We start from the raw sequence: 13724 nt of genomic DNA, 5'->3' as shown, positions 1-13724 counted from the left end.
TATATTCTTTTTTTTTTTTTTTTTTTTTTGAGACAGAGTTTCACTCTTGTTACCCAGGCTGGAGTGCAATGGCGCAATCTCGGCTCACCGCAACCTCCGCCTCCTGGGTTCAGGCAATTCTCCTGCCTCAACCTCCTCAGTAGCTGGGATTACAGGCATGCGCCACCATGCCCAGCTAATGTTTTTGTATTTTTAGTAGAGACGGGGTTTCACCATGTTGACCAGGATGGTCTCGATCTCTTGACCTTATGATCCACCCGCCTCAGCATCCCAAAGTGCTGGGATTACAGGCTTGAGCCACCGCGCCCGGCCTCCGCAATTATATTTTCAGCTTGTTCAAGGTGAGCATGGTGTCTTTTTTCTCAGCCTAAAAGACATATATGCTGTGGCAACATGTAAATATATGAGCTCAAATATATTGAAGTAGCACACACACAGAAACAGACTACTAATGCTACAGTGCACAGATCATCTTGGTTTGTATATAAGGTGAAACTTATATGCAAAGGACCATTTTGTTACTGTTCAAATTGAAGTATCGATTAAAATATATCTAATTATTTCCATACTTGAATATCTTAATTTGTTCTGACCTTGATACATAAAGTCCTCAACTAGAAAACATAGTTCAAATGAAAACATATATCATCTTGCTGCCACGTTTATGTCATAAATGGGCTCCTATAGGTTTATGAAGTCACAATTCCATTATTTTTGTGGACTGTTGCATCTGCCCTCCATATTCACCCACCTGTTTTACCTGCAAACTAAGAAGCAAGACATCAAAGCAGCCTAACTAACCTGCTTACATCACAACTGCATTTGTAGTAGAGAAATGGGCTTCCCAGAACTTTTATAATTTGCTCCCATTTGTAGTAAATAGATCTTATGTGACCTTGTCTATATTGGTTACCATGTGGTAAATATATTTTTCATATGGAATGCAAAGATTCATTTCAGTTTAGGCATGGTAAAAATAATCCAAAATTTACAATTAATAAAATTTCAGTAAATTATATTTCTTTCAATTTTTAAAATATTGTATCCATTTGCTTATTTCTAACAGTATTTTAAGAATAAATGTATTTACATATTAAGATTAGAGTGCTATATCAATTATGTTATATTAAGATCATAATATTATATAGATCTTTTGAATTCTTCTTTCCCTTCAGAAGTCAATCCAAGAAGAAAAACGAAGGCCAAGGAAAGACAGGTAATTATTACTTCTCGATTTCAATAAGTTATTCAAACAAAAATAAAAATCTATGTGTTCAAATTATTATTTTAAGTCATCTATTTTATATGGAGAGACCTGGAAAGTAATGTTCACTCAGTACATTTATATTACAAATATGTGATTTATATATAATTTATAAGATCCTGCCTATTGTGGCCAGGCGCAATAGCTAACACTTGTAATCTCAGCACTCTGGGAGGCTGAGGCAGGCAGATCATGAGGTCAAGAGATTAAGACCACTCTGGTCAACATGGTGAAACTCCATCTCTACTAAAAATACAAAAAATTAGAAAAAATTAGCCAGGCCTGGTTGTGGATGCCTGTAATCCCAGCTACTCAGGAGGCTGAAGGAGGAAGATCGCTTGAACATAAGAGATGAAGGTTGCAGTGAGCCAAGATTGCACCATTGCACTCTAGCCTGGCGATAGAACAAGACTCTGACCCAAAGAAAAAAAAAAAAAGAAAGATCCTGCCTATCGGAAATCTGTTGAGCCAGCATAGCACTAAGAACTTAAATATGTTTTCAATGAGTTGTACCCTCCCAGTAGATAATTTGCTTTTTTTGTTCCATGGAATGGTTTTCCTTGGACAATTCGAACATACCTATATTCATCAATTTTCTTTCCCCAAACGCCTTTTTGCTTTTTCTCCTTCTACACATGCTAAATCTTGCTTCTTATAATTTAATGGAATTTTTTTTAAAGAAGATTAGGTTTATGTTACCTAAAATTATGGCACACTTAAGTTCACATTTTTCTCCTTTTCTTGTATTTCTCACTGATATTTTACTCTCTTAATATACCACTATTTTAATCAATGTTCATGTCAACCAATTTCCAGACAGTGAATGCCAAGAAGAAACAAGAGTGTTTCTTTTTAAGCATGAGTGAACACAGCTTTTCATTTCTGAATCAGTGACAGCCTGAAAGTCCTTTCTAAATTAGTATCTGTAACTTGAAAATCGTGTTTTCCTGGAAGCACTGTAACACCTGGAGGTTTTCCAGACCTACCTGGTTTATCTCTTAGTAAGTCCTATCAGATTGTAGACACTGAGCACCATAGGAACCAGACTGTGCCCTGAGTAGAACCAAAAATTAAAATGGTTGAGGACACACCCTTATGTGTATGTCATGTGTGGGTGTTAAAATCTAGCACAGAAATTAATTCGCTAAAGAACAAAGGGTAGAGGGAGGACAGAATATTACTGGTGAAAGAGCTTAGTTAAGATTATATGTGTATCAGTGTACTGAGGGCTGATAAAATTTGAAAAGGCTATGTATTAGTACACAAAGGTGAGCTTTTCTGGTAATGGCTAAAGATCAGTAGTGACTGCTGCTCTGGACTGGCCAGACTGAAACAATGCGATCACTGGCTATTCTAGTAACCACTAGTTTGGTGCCAAGTTCAGTACAATAGAACCAGGAAAATGTGTTCCCACAGCTACTGCTCTATTCAAGGTAAGATACGAAGGTTTTTCTTTTTTATTTATGGGATATACTATTTTTCCCACATTTCAAGACTTTCTATTTCTAATGACACGTACATGTTACTCCTAAATTATAGTAAATACTTTTAAAGAAAAAAACAAGTATCCTGTAAGTTTAAGTGAGTAGAAAATTAGATTGATGCAATGGTGTGTTTATGTGTTCATTTACAGTCAGGGAAAATTATTAGATTTGGAAGATTTCTATTATAAGGAATTTTTGCCCAGTCGTTCTGGACCAAAGGAACATAGACCTAGTTTAAGAGAACGAAGACCACGGCGAGAACTCAAGAATCAATGTATTAAGGCTAATGAAAGGTAAAAAGCTAAACTTTAAAGTACAGCATTTGCAGTTTTATACTCACAATTCCATTTCTTAAGCAATTTCACTTTATATATAGATGAATGACAAAGCACTCTTACTGAATATTGTATCTTTTGTTGTTTAAAAGTAGCCTGATGTACAGTGCTATGTTAGGGTAATCAGACACCTCAGTTTTCCTAGCAAAAACTGAGTTTATACCTGTTTTCTTGGTGTAATTATTAACAAAAACTCATTTTATTTAATACGAGTACTTCAGTTTGGATGATAAATTAGTATATGATCATCTAATTGTAAGCAATGTATCACATTCAAAATCTATATTCAAGCTCGACCAATGTAATTTTAATTACTTATTGGTTTCTTAATTATGCTTGTTAATTTCTCAGAATCAATGATGTCAGACCCAAAAACATTTGAGAGAAAGATTCATAGAAAAATGCATATTTTGGACTTGAATTCTCACTTGCCACCAACTTTGTAACATTAACTTATTTTGTAGCTTATCTAATACTTTGGGAATTTTTTTCTTTTCTCCCAAAATGTTTGTGGAGTTTTGAGATCAGGGCACATAATAAAACAGAAGCATAGCATGTGGAAAATGGGATCAATGGCTGAAAGCCAAAGGCTCTTCATCCCGAATTCTAAACAAATATCCTGTCAGCCTAGGGTCCTCAGAACCCTCACCCATTTTACAGCATGACATGATGGTGAAGAGAAGTTTTAGAGTCACATGGTCTTAGGTTTGGATCCTGATTCTGCCCCTTAGTTGTCGAGTGACCTTGCTCATGTTAGCTGACCTCTTTAAGCTACATTTCCATATCTGCAAAAGAATTTACTAATAACTGCTTCACCATGTTGTTGTAGAGATTAAATGTAGCAATAGGGTACTTAGGAGAGGCATAGGAAAGGTGTTCTGTCGTTGGTGTCTATTACCATCTTATTTGCTTTTTCAGAATCCCTCTGAACTATGATTTTTTTTCCCTTTGTTTACAAATGAAGATGTGCTCTTCCATCTTGGGATCCAGAACTGTAACATGCTGGAGCTTAGAGATGTTCTAGTCTAACTTCAGAACTCTGTACAGGAGAACACTAAATGCCAGAAAGATTAAGTGATTTGCCCAAGATCGCACATTGAGTTAGTGAACTAAAATCCCAGATGTCCACTCCCTGCCCATTTGCTTTTCACTGACTTACCTGCTTCCCATTTTAATAGCTCACTCTGCCCCTCTCAAATGTTTTCTCCCCTTCCCCCCACTGGCAGAGACACGTCTGCTATGAAAGCATTCTATCCCTGAAATACTCCTGGTGTAGACTAAGTGATATCTATGGGTGTGTATTTCGTAGCCACTGGAATAAATGTTATCAGCTAGCATTGTTGACTGCACTATGCCATTATCTCATTTAACCATCACAGCAACCACATGAGGCAGTTACTATTATTGCCCCATTTTATAGATGAGGAGGCTAAGTCTACAAAGTTTAGTGACTGCAAAAAGTCACCTAGATGATAAGTTCATGGATCCAGAATTTGAACACAGGGTTTTCTAAGTTTAGAGTTGATGGCCTTAACCATTACTCAGCATTTCCGTACTGTGCAAAAGACCACGCTGGGCATTTGAAGAAGGGGTGTATAGAATGGTGCATAAGATGTGATCCTTATGTCCAAGACCTTCATGCTAGAGGAAAAGTATACTGATATGTGAAAGCTGAACAAGGTAACTCAGAGAAGGCTTTTTCCTGAGGGAGATTACAGGGACAAAATAGCCTTCACAGGATCCTGAATTTAAAATAGAAAATAAAAACAAAACAGCAAAACAGTGCTATTGAAACAATTGGAGAAACTTGAGACTAAACTATATGTCAGAAGATGTTCATGCACAAAGAATATCTTTTTGTGTGTGTATGCACATTGCCCGAGAGGGTGTAAGCCTGGGAGAAGGAGACAACGGCAATAGTGAATAGAGTGCCTTTTGATTTTTTTAATTGACAAATAAAACATATATAAACTTATGGTATAGAACACAATGTTTTAAGATATGTGTACATTGTGGAGTGGCTTGATCATGCATATTAACATATGAATTACCTCACATATTGATCTTTTTATGATGAAAATACTTAAAATCTACCCTCAGCAGTTTTCAAGTACACACTACATTGTTATTAACTGTAGTCACCATGTTGTACAATAGATCTCTTGAGTTTATTCCTCCTAACTGACATTTCGTATCCTTTGACTGACATCTACCCAGTCCCCCCACTAGTCCCCTGGTAACCACTATTCTACTCACTGCTCCTTGTGCTTGTCCTTTTTTTGGCTTCCACGTATAAGTGAGATCACACTATATTTGTCTTTCTGCACCTGACTTCTTTCACTTAGCATTCTTTCCTCCAGGTTCATTCGTGATGTTGTCAATGGAAGGATTTCTTTCCTTTTTTAAGATGGAAAAGTATTCCATTGTGTACATATATCACATGCTCTTTATCCATTCATCCATTGATGGACTCTTAAGTTGACTCCATATCTTGGCTCTTGTGAATAATGTTGCAATGAACATCTGAGTGCAGATATCTTTTTTTTTTGTAAGGAGTCTCGCTCTGTCATACAGGCTGGAGTGCAGTGGTAGAGCCAAGTGATCTTGGCTCACTGCAACCTCTGCCTCCCAGTTTCAAGCGATTCTCCTGCCTCAGCCTCCCGAGTAGCTGGGACTACAGGGACACACCACCATGCCCCACTGATTTTGTATTTTTAGTAGAGGCAGGGTCTTGGCCAGGCTGGTCTCAAACTACTGACATCAAGTGATTGGCCACCTCAACCTACCAAAGTGTTGGGATTACAGGCATGAGCCACTGCACCCAGCCCAGATATCTTTTTTACATACTGATTTCATTTCCTTTGGATATATGTCCAAAGTAGGATCATATAGTAGTTCTGTTTTTCATTTTTATTTTTATTTTTATTTTTTGAGACACAGTCTCGCTCTGTCACCCAGGCTGGGGTTCAGTGGCAATATCTTGGCTCATTGCAACATCTGCCTCTCAGGTCCAAGTGATTCTCCTGCCTTAGCCTCCTGAGTAGTTGGGATTATAGGCACCTGCCACCACACCCATCTAATTTTTGTATTTTTAGTAGAGACGGGGTTTCACCATGCTGACCAGGCTGGTCTCCAATTCCTGACTTCAGATGATCCACCCACCTCAGTCTCCCAAAGTGTTGGGATTACAGGAGTAAGCCACTATCCCAGGCCTGTTTTTAAGTTTTTGAAGAATTGCCATACTGTTTTTCATAATGGCCATACTCATTGACATTCCCACAAATGATGTGCAAGAGTTTTCCTTTTCTCCCACTTTTGCCACACTTGTAACCTTTCATCTTTTTTATAGTAGCCATCCTAACAGAAGTGAGATGACATCTCATTGTGTTTTTAATTTCCATTTCCCCAGTGATATGAAGACATTGAGCATTTCTTCATATACATGTTGACCATTTCTCAGTCTTCTTTTAAGAAATGTTTATTTGGGTCTTTTGCCCATTATTTAATCGGGTTATGTGTGGGTTGTTTTCTGTTTGTTTGTTTGTTTTTCTAAGTTGTATAAGTTCCTTATATATTTTGGATATTAACCACTTGTTAGATGTATGGTTTGCAAATATTTTCTCCATTTAAATGATTGTTTATTCATTCTATTGATTGTTTCCTTTGCTGTGCAGAAGCTCAGCAAATGTAATCCAATTTGTCTATTTTTTATTTTTGTTTTTGTTGCCAGTCCTTTTGAGATCACGGTCATTACCCAGGTCAATGTTATGGAGCTCTTCCCCTATAATTTCTTTCTTTTCTTTTCCCTTTTTAGGCAGCATCACATGAGCTAGCTCCTATATTTTCTTTTAGTAGTTTTGTAGTTTCATGTCTTATGTTTAAGTCTTTAATCCATTTGGAATTGATTTTTGTGTGTGAGATTGCTTTTTGTAAATGAGATAATGATCTAATTTCATTCTTCTACATGTGGACATGCAGTTTTTCTAACACCATTTATTGAAGAGACTGCCTTTTTCCTATTGTGTGTTCTTGGTATCTTTGTTGAAAATCACATTACTGTAAATGTTGGATTTGTTTCTGGGCTCTCTATTCTGTTCCATTGGTCTATGTATCTGTTCTATGCCAGTACCATGCTGTTTTACTTACTATAGCTTTGTAACATAGTTTGAAATCAGGTAGTGTGATGTCTCCCAGTTTTCTTCTTTTTCTCAAGATAGCTTTGACTATTGGGAGTCTTCTGTGGTTCTATATAAATTTTAAGATTGTTTTTCCTATATTTGTTAAGACTGTCATTGGAATCTTGATAGTGATTGCATTGAATCTGTAGATTGTTTTGGGTAGTATGAGCATTTTACAAATATTCATTATTCCAATCCATGAATACAGAATATCTTTCTACTTATTTGTGTCACTTGTAATTTTGTTCATCAATGTTTTATACTTTGCAGTGTTTAGATCTTTTACCTTCTTGGTTAAATTTATTCCTAAGTATTTTTTGTAGCTACTATAAATGAGATTTTTTTTCTTGATTTTTTTTTTTTGGATAGTTCGTTGTTCTCATGGACTTTAAATGAATAAAAGCTGGTGGCAGGCAATTGGTGATTAGAGAATTGCACTAGAAGACAACAGGAGGCTGACATTTGCTTGTCTCCTCTGAAGATGGAACATAGTGGGGTCTCTCTTGGGCAGTAGTAAGAGATGTGCGGTGTTCAGGGCATAAGTGGGGTTTAATTATGGCAAGAAGATAAATGGAGGATGAGAGGGGGAAAATAAGATAGAATACAAGTGCCTCAGTTAAGAGACAGGAGAATTGTGAAAGAAGCACCAGCAGAAAAGAGGCAAAAAGATACAAGGAGGAAAGCATAAGATTTGAGTCCTGTAGACCTGGGTTTGAATCTGCACTCCGCTTCTTACTAGCCATGGCAACTAGAATCAGTCTGTTTTCTCATCTGCAAATTGAGAATAACAAGAATCTAAGGCCTTGCAGTGTTGTCCTTAGAATTAGAAATGCTGTGTGTGATATATGTGGAAGATAGTTGATATTTAATATTCTTAAAAAAGAAATCAGCTGAATAGGTATGAAAATTGAAGCGGTAACTCAAAGGAGGATGATCTGCTCCTTCAGTACCCATCACGACAAGCTCAGGATGCCTGAAAGACCTTTCCAAAGCTTTTTCTTTTTTTTTCCGTTTTCCTTTTCCTTTTAATTCCCTATTCAGAACAGACCAGAATAAAGGCATATTTCATCTACAGGCCAAGTTCTAGACCTCTCCTTTCATCATTATTTTCATTCATTTGCATATACTACCAATGGCCTTGCCCTGTCTCCTTCAATCATATTCAACTGGCAAACTCCAATGCTGGGTAAAATCAGAACAATCTAATCACACTTAAAATTATGGCCACACCTTTGATGGGCCCTTAGTTATTTTGGAATATTACATTTCCCTAAAAATCCCTTTCCCAGTCCACTCTTTCAGACTTCATCCTCTTCAAACCCTCCAAACTCCCTCGCTCTCAGCTGACAACCTCCTTTTGGCATAGTAGCAGATAACAGATGCATGGTGAATCTATCAGCCTTCCTACCACTTACCCATCCACTTCCTTCAGGACACTATGGATGACTTTTCTGTCCTCCTAGCTAACGTAAAAACCTTCCCTTTGTGCACCAAATCCAAGTCCTATCATTTATTCAAGGGCATTGTCCTGCAATTGTTTTCTCTCTCTTCTGCACCTTCAATGTTTGTTCTTTTTACCAAATCATTCCTGGCAATTAGTGAACGTGATCCATTGAGATCCATCATAAAAAAAAATACCCTTGACCCAGTCCCCCTCTACAATCCCCTGTTTTTTCTGCTCTTCAGTGTAGTAAATGAATAATAAATGAAAGAGTAATGATACCACCTACTGCACATTCTTTCTTCCTATTCTCTTGACCCACTTGAGTCAGGTTTCCTCTCCCAGCATTACTCTGAAACTGCCTCTGCCAAGGTCAACAGTGACCTCTGGTTTGCCATACTCTGATTTAACACCTATGTTACTTGTTTTTTCCTTAAGTACTTCATCCATTGGTCTTCAGGACAGCACTTCTCTTGGTTTGCTCTTGCCTTACTGGCTGCTCTTTCTTCCTCTCCCTGCTGACTTTTCTCATTTCACCGATCTCTCAGTAATGGAGTATCCTAGTGCTTCATTTTTATCAACAGGCACTGTCATGAACTTAAATATTGTCTGTACTTAAAATTCCTGGCCTGGCACTATGGGTCATGCCTGTAACCCCAGCACTTTAGAAGGCTGAGGCAGAGGGATCACTTGAGCCCAGGAGTTCAAGATCAGCCTGGGCAACATTGGTGGGACCCTGTCTCTACAAAAACATAAAAATAAAAAAAGTAGCCAGGCGTAGTGGCGCACGCCTGTAGTCCCAGCTACTCAGGAAGCTAAGACAGGAGGATCACTTGAACTTTGGCGATTGAGGCTGCAGTGAGGCTGTTATACCACTGCACTTCAGCCTGGGTGACAGAGTGAGACCCTGTCAAAAAAAAAAAAATGAAAGAAAAAGAGAAGAAAGGAAGAGAGAGAGAGAGAGAGAAAGAAAGAGAAAAGATGCTGTCTTTGTACTTAAAATTCCTGAACTAAACTCTCTAGCCTAGATCATGACTCATGAATTTGATATCCTCTTGAATATCTAATAAATATCTCAAACTTAGCATAACCAAAACTAAAATTTTAGCCCACTGCAAAAAGTATTCTTCTCTGCAGCCTTCCCTGTCTCATTAAATGACAATTCTATCCATCCAGTTGTTTAAGTCAGAAACCTCAGGGACATTCTTGGTTCTTCTCTTTCACGCCCCACATTCAATAATAAAAAATAAAATAAGTAGTCATCAGTGAGCCAACTCTTTCAGTTCTCCTTCCAAGTATGACCAGGATCTGGCCAGTTCTCCCCTCCTCCTCCACAAACCAAGCATAAGGCACTATCAATATTGGTTGGACTATTACAGAATCTCTTAACAGACCTTCCTACTTTCATTCTGGCAGACAGATCCTGTTACGAGTTATTCCTCTGCACAGAACCTTTCAATGTTTCTCTCTAAGTAGAAGTCAAGTCCTTGACGTGGTCTCAACACACTAAATTATCTGCACACTCTATCCTCATTCCTCCTGCTCTCATCTCTTGCTATTTCACCCTCTTGCTTACTCTTTTCAAGCCACAATGGCCACCTTGCTTTTTCTTGAACACAATGTGTACATTCTTGTGTTGCGGTCTTTACATCAGTTGATCTGTCATCCTGGAATTACTGCCCTTCCCCACGAGATCTGCATGGCTTACTCACTCTCTTCCTTCAGGTCCCTCCTCAAATATCACCTTATCAGAGAGACCTTTCCTGACCACCCTCTATGAAATAGCTTGTACACACACACACACACACACACACACACACACACACACTACTTTTTCCCCATTACCCAGCTTTACTTTTCTGAATAGCACCTTTCACCACCTGGTGTTTTTAAGTTGTCTGTGGGTCTCTCCTACACTAGACTATGAACTCCATGAGGACTCCTGCTCACCCATCACCTATACTGGTGCCTGGTACTTAGCAGGTGCTCAGTGAATGAATGAATGAGGAGTGAATGAATCTATGTAGTTGCATTTTTAGAGAATACTCCACTTCCCAAACAAGCTGCAGAATCTAAAGGTAAACATTGGCAGGGATTCCCAGCAATAGACTCAGAAACTTAGCCCAGCAGGCTCATTGAAAACATGGAAAAACTGAAAGAGCCAACAAGGACCATAGCTCTGGTGTCACCAACAGCAGTTGGTCAGATTTTAAGGGAGCATTTTTTTTTAAGAAACACCTGAGCAGTTTTAAAATGGAAAATATTGGGTGTCTATTTCGGCACTTTGAGTTTTTTTTTTTTGTTTGACCAAAGTAGGTTAAAATTAAAGTATTAAAATAAATGTTTATTGGTAGTGAATTACTGCAATTCAAATGAAACTCACCTTTCCAAACTGCACCTTCTGATGCTTTGCTTAGCGCATATCTAAACCGCTCCACCAGCCAGCCCCTCTGCTCCTCAGCTCAAAGGAGTTTTGAAAACCTGCTGAGAATTATCGCAGACAGGTTTGGCCGTTACCCAGTCATTTCCATTGTGCCTTTCTTAAGTGCCCACAGTTGGCAGAATGTGAGGAGATGAGGACCCGCCTAATTCGGGGTAGGGGGGGATGCCTTGCCCACTGTGGCGCCGTTGACACTGGGACCACGGGTTTCGCTTGCAGGTGCTGGGCGGTGGAGAGCCCCGAGGAGGAGGAGGAGGAGGAGGAGAAGGAGGAGAAGGAGGAGGAGGTAGAGGAGAGAGGGCCAGCAGCCAACCCATACGACTTCAGGAGGCTCCTGCGCAAAACGTCCCAGCGCAGGCGCCTCGTCCAGCAGTCCTAGCCGCGCGAGGTAGACCCCGCGGTCGGAAGCCGCTCGAGCCTGCAGGGCAGCAGGGGCCAAGCGGGCAAGATGGTGCTGGCACCAGTAGGCACTGAAGCTGCGGCCCTGATCTCCACAGGGTCTGCCTGCTGCGCTTGGCCCTCGAGTGCCCGGACCAGCCTTCCTGTGCTCCGGAAGAAGAGACCTGGGAGCCCTCGGAAAACCTCCTCTGACGCCCTCTCTCCGAACTCCCGCACCCTCCTTTCTCACCAGCCCGCCAGTTGGGACATCCGTGTCCTTGTTCCCCTAATCTATCTCTTTGCTCCTTTTTTTGTGTGTGACGACTCCTGCGGACTCCAGGGCGCTTGGAATTTCGCCAACCCCTCTCTCATTTGGGGTGAATTCACAGATTTCTTTTTTCTTGGAAACGGCTTTCACCAGCCCACAGAACACTCGCTAGCGCTTGAATCGTAGAGATAAAAGCCCGGGAGGGGTAGGGAGAATTACGAAGATGAACTTCATCTCAAACTTGGCTCTTTCTCTTGCTTTGGTTATTAAGGTTACTAAATAAAGGAAGTGCCTTGGAAAGTCCGTGGTTTGCATAACCGATCTCTCTTTTTCCCCTCTTGGGCTTCTGCCATAAGGCTGCGCTGGTGACCGTGCCCAAGGAGGGGCTTTGAGATGCCTTCATCAGTGCATTCTCAGCACCACCCAGCCACTTCAGAAAAACACAATCTAAGCGAGAACTCCTTGCTGCACAAATGGGGCGGCCTCCAATCTCTAAATCCCAACACACCACACGTGCCCATGTGCACGCTGCCTTCCCAATCTGTGTAACTGTCTTTGGCCTCCTCTGTAAAGATGCTGGTGCCCCCACTGGGTGGAACTGTCAGATTTCAGGTTCTCCTAGTCTGCAGATTTGGGGTCATCTTCGCTACTCCGACTTTGTGTGTATTTAAAATGATGGAGACTGGTGGGTGGACGGAAGTTTGCATTCCTGGATTGACTGCCCCTTATTCTAAAACCGGTTTAAGCTGCTTTATGAAACCGACACTCCCATCTAAGCGACCTGGAGAGGGTGAGGACAGGTGATGAGGTTGCATGGAATCAGAAGGGTTCTGCCCAGCACTGGGCTTACCCCTTGTGTGGATGCCCTTGGCTTCTGCATCCACAGGCCAGAGTCAAAACACTCTGAGGAAATATTAGAGGAATGAGTGAGGGCACGTGCAGGGGGCTCAGAATGTTGCACCGCTGGTCCACAGCGCATAGTAATCTCTCCAACTTAAAAAGTTGGCACCAAAAGGTCCCCAGAGACAACTCGTGCAATCTCTTCATTTTACAGTTGCAATCCGGCCAAGGAAAAACCTGCAGCTATGGCAGGGAAGAGTCCAAGTGCTCTCCAGGCCTTCTTTTTCCCTAGCTTAGCACCACAGCCTCTCTGGGGTTGGGACTGAAAGTAAGGAGTGACCCTCAGCTGTGTGAATGCACTGAGTAGCTGCCTATGGCACAGCACCCAAGAAATCAGCACAGCAGGTCACAAGAGAGAGGCTGGGAGGGACAGGAGTGTCTATATAACCCAAAGAGGTCCGGCCCCCTTCCGCCTCTAGCCACCTATCCACCTGCCTCCAGAAGGCCTGGGTTTGTGGGGAGGGCAGAGCAGGGGCAGGAGGTAGGGAGTAGTAAGCTGAGCTCAGCTTTTCTGCCTGTCCCCCTTCAATCCAGGCTTCCCTCTGGAGTGGCCCCTGAAGACCAGAGCCCTGGCATTCAGGCCCTTCTATGACTTCTGCTGGTGTAGGAAGAATTTAGGGAAGGAAGCAATAGACTTCCTCCCTAAATTTTCCCAGCACAAATGTTTTCAGTAAGAACGGAAAAGAGAATGGCAAAGGCTTGGTGAATGCTTGGTTGCAATGTTTTTGTTTTATTTTTCTTCTGTGGTTTTTTGTTTCCTCTCCTTTTTCGTTCCATTTTCCCTTCTTTCTCTGTCCTTTGACATTTAAGCACTGGAAGGACACAGGAAACTATGTACAAGACAGTCTTCTTTGGGTCAGCCTGAGACCCCTATCTTAGGAAACCACAGACATCTAAGGAAACAGTCTCTAGGAGCTGGAGGATTGGGTTTCTCTCCCCTCATTCAAGGAAGGGTCTTCGAAAGCTTGCCCCCCTCCACCACCCCGCCCCTGGCCCGCCTTCCCTTCCCGTTCACTGGATGCCTCCTTTGTGAACT

The 13724-nt window shown here is 40.9% G+C and overlaps 1 protein-coding gene across 1 annotated transcript in view; it reads left to right on the top strand.

Annotated features, from left to right (window-relative positions):
• MYO3A (myosin IIIA) overlaps positions 1-12095 on the top strand; it is a 242248-nt gene extending 230153 nt beyond the window's left edge. The window contains exons 30-32 of the mRNA XM_032244076.1: positions 1176-1216; positions 2898-3041; positions 11362-12095. Coding sequence (XP_032099967.1) covers positions 1176-1216; positions 2898-3041; positions 11362-11521 — 345 coding nt within the window. The 3' untranslated portion in view covers positions 11522-12095. The remainder of the gene's footprint in view (positions 1-1175; positions 1217-2897; positions 3042-11361) is intronic.
• The last annotated feature ends 1629 nt before the right edge of the window (positions 12096-13724 follow it).

Source organism: Sapajus apella, unplaced genomic scaffold (assembly GCF_009761245.1).
Source record: "Sapajus apella isolate SASKATOON/1434 unplaced genomic scaffold, GSC_monkey_1.0 scaffold53, whole genome shotgun sequence".
NCBI lineage: Eukaryota > Metazoa > Chordata > Mammalia > Primates > Cebidae > Sapajus > Sapajus apella.
The sequence above is the reverse complement of the archived record's forward strand: the minus strand, read 5'-3'. Positions and strand labels throughout refer to the sequence as shown.